Source organism: Piliocolobus tephrosceles, chromosome 2 (assembly GCF_002776525.5).
Source record: "Piliocolobus tephrosceles isolate RC106 chromosome 2, ASM277652v3, whole genome shotgun sequence".
Lineage (NCBI taxonomy): Eukaryota > Metazoa > Chordata > Mammalia > Primates > Cercopithecidae > Piliocolobus > Piliocolobus tephrosceles.
The window spans coordinates 30366250-30367971 of NC_045435.1; the positions used below are offsets into that span (position 1 = coordinate 30366250).

General features: G+C 39.8%; 1 protein-coding gene across 1 annotated transcript; it reads left to right on the forward strand.

Annotated features, from left to right (window-relative positions):
* The first annotated feature begins 409 nt into the window (after positions 1 to 409).
* LOC111543612 (40S ribosomal protein S4, X isoform-like) lies at positions 410 to 1281 on the forward strand. The gene has a single exon (XM_023213598.2). It carries the CDS (start codon positions 427 to 429, stop codon positions 1216 to 1218), a length of 792 nt encoding a protein of 263 aa, XP_023069366.1. The 5' UTR covers positions 410 to 426; the 3' UTR covers positions 1219 to 1281.
* The last annotated feature ends 441 nt before the right edge of the window (positions 1282 to 1722 follow it).

Here is a 1722-nt window from a genome sequence, read left to right on the forward strand (position 1 = left end):
CCAAAAAAATGTGATATCTGAAAGATTAATAAGCATTTAAGAAAATATTGAGTAAACTTATTCTGCATGCCTACACAAAGAGTACAACAGCAATATATTCCACAACCCTAAAGCAAAATTATTTCAAGTAAACTAAATAAGAAGGTTTTCCATGAACTGGGCAACTGTTGGAACTAAGGTGATACGGGGTTGCTAGCTGATTCTAACATGTGCCCAGAATTAGAATATTGATCCAGAGTTTGTACATTACCCATTCCTCTTGTTTCTTCTGAGTAGCAGCCAGAGATCACTGGTTGATTCATAGAACTAAGCAGGGTTAGTATAAATTGCAGGAAAAAAACTTAAAAACAACTAATGAGACTAGAATCTAATGACAAGTGTAGTGTTTGAAATATATTTTTGTCTCTTTCCTTGCCTAACGCAGCCATGGCTCGTGGTGCCAAGAAGCATCTGAAGTGGGTAGCAGCTCCAAAGCATTGGATGCTGCATAAATTGACTGGTGTGTTTGCTCCTAGTCCATCCACCGGTCCCCACAAGTTGAGAGAGTGTCTCCCCCTCATCATTTTCCTAAGGAACAGACTGAAGTATGCCCTGACAGGAGATGAAGTAAAGAAGATTTGCATGCAGCAGTTCATTAAGATCGATGGCAAGGTCCGAACTGATATAACCTACCCTGCTGGATTCATGGATGTCATCAGCATTGACAAGACGGGAGAGAATTTCCGTCTGATCTATGACACCAAGGGTCGCTTTGCTGTACATCGTATTACACCTGAGGAGGCCAAGTACAAGTTATGCAAAGTGAGAAAGATCTTTGTGGGCACAAAAGGAATCCCTCATCTGGTGACTCATGATGCCCGCACCATCCACTACCCCGATCCCCTCATCAAGGTGAATGATACCATTCAGATTGATTTGGAGACTGGCAAGATTACTGATTTCATCAAGTTCGACACTGGTAACCTGTGTATGGTGACTGGAGGTGCTAACCTGGGAAGAATTGGTGTGATCACCAACAGAGAGAGGCATCCTGGATCTTTTGACGTGGTTCACGTGAAAGATGCCAATGGCAACAGCTTTGCCACTCAACTTTCCAACATTTTTGTTATTGGCAAGGGCAACAAACCATGGATTTCTCTTCCCCGAGGAAAGGGTATCTGCCTCACCATTGCTGAAGAGAGAGACAAAAGACTGGCGGCCAAACAGAGCAGTGGGTGAAATGGGTCCCTGGGTGCCATGTCAGACCTTTGTACGTAATTAAAAATATTGTGGCAGGATTTAAAAAAAAAGAAGAAGAAATATATTTTTGTCTCTCCAGTTGCCCATTTGTACTAAAGACAAATCATAATAGGACCGATTTGTTTATAAAAATAAGTTTTAGTCTTATATTTGGCCTGATTATTTGTATAAAGTGCATCAAGAATAATTATTTTTTATTTTATTTTATTTTTTAATGTATTTTATTTTATATTTATTTAGTTTTTATTTATATAGGCTTTTAAGTTGGCTTTGATGGAACTTTGTTCCACAAAAGGAATCTTAGACAAGACTATTTTTTAGAGCTGAGCCCCAGTCATGGGTTTGTGCCATCAAATCAATATGAGTTGGGTAAATTACTCTCCTCTTGAGGTACCAATATAACTTAGGGCTGCTGGGCTGTCAGAAAGTGACATTCTTTACTTAACACAGGTCAGGAACCCTGTACAGGGACTGTGTAGACAA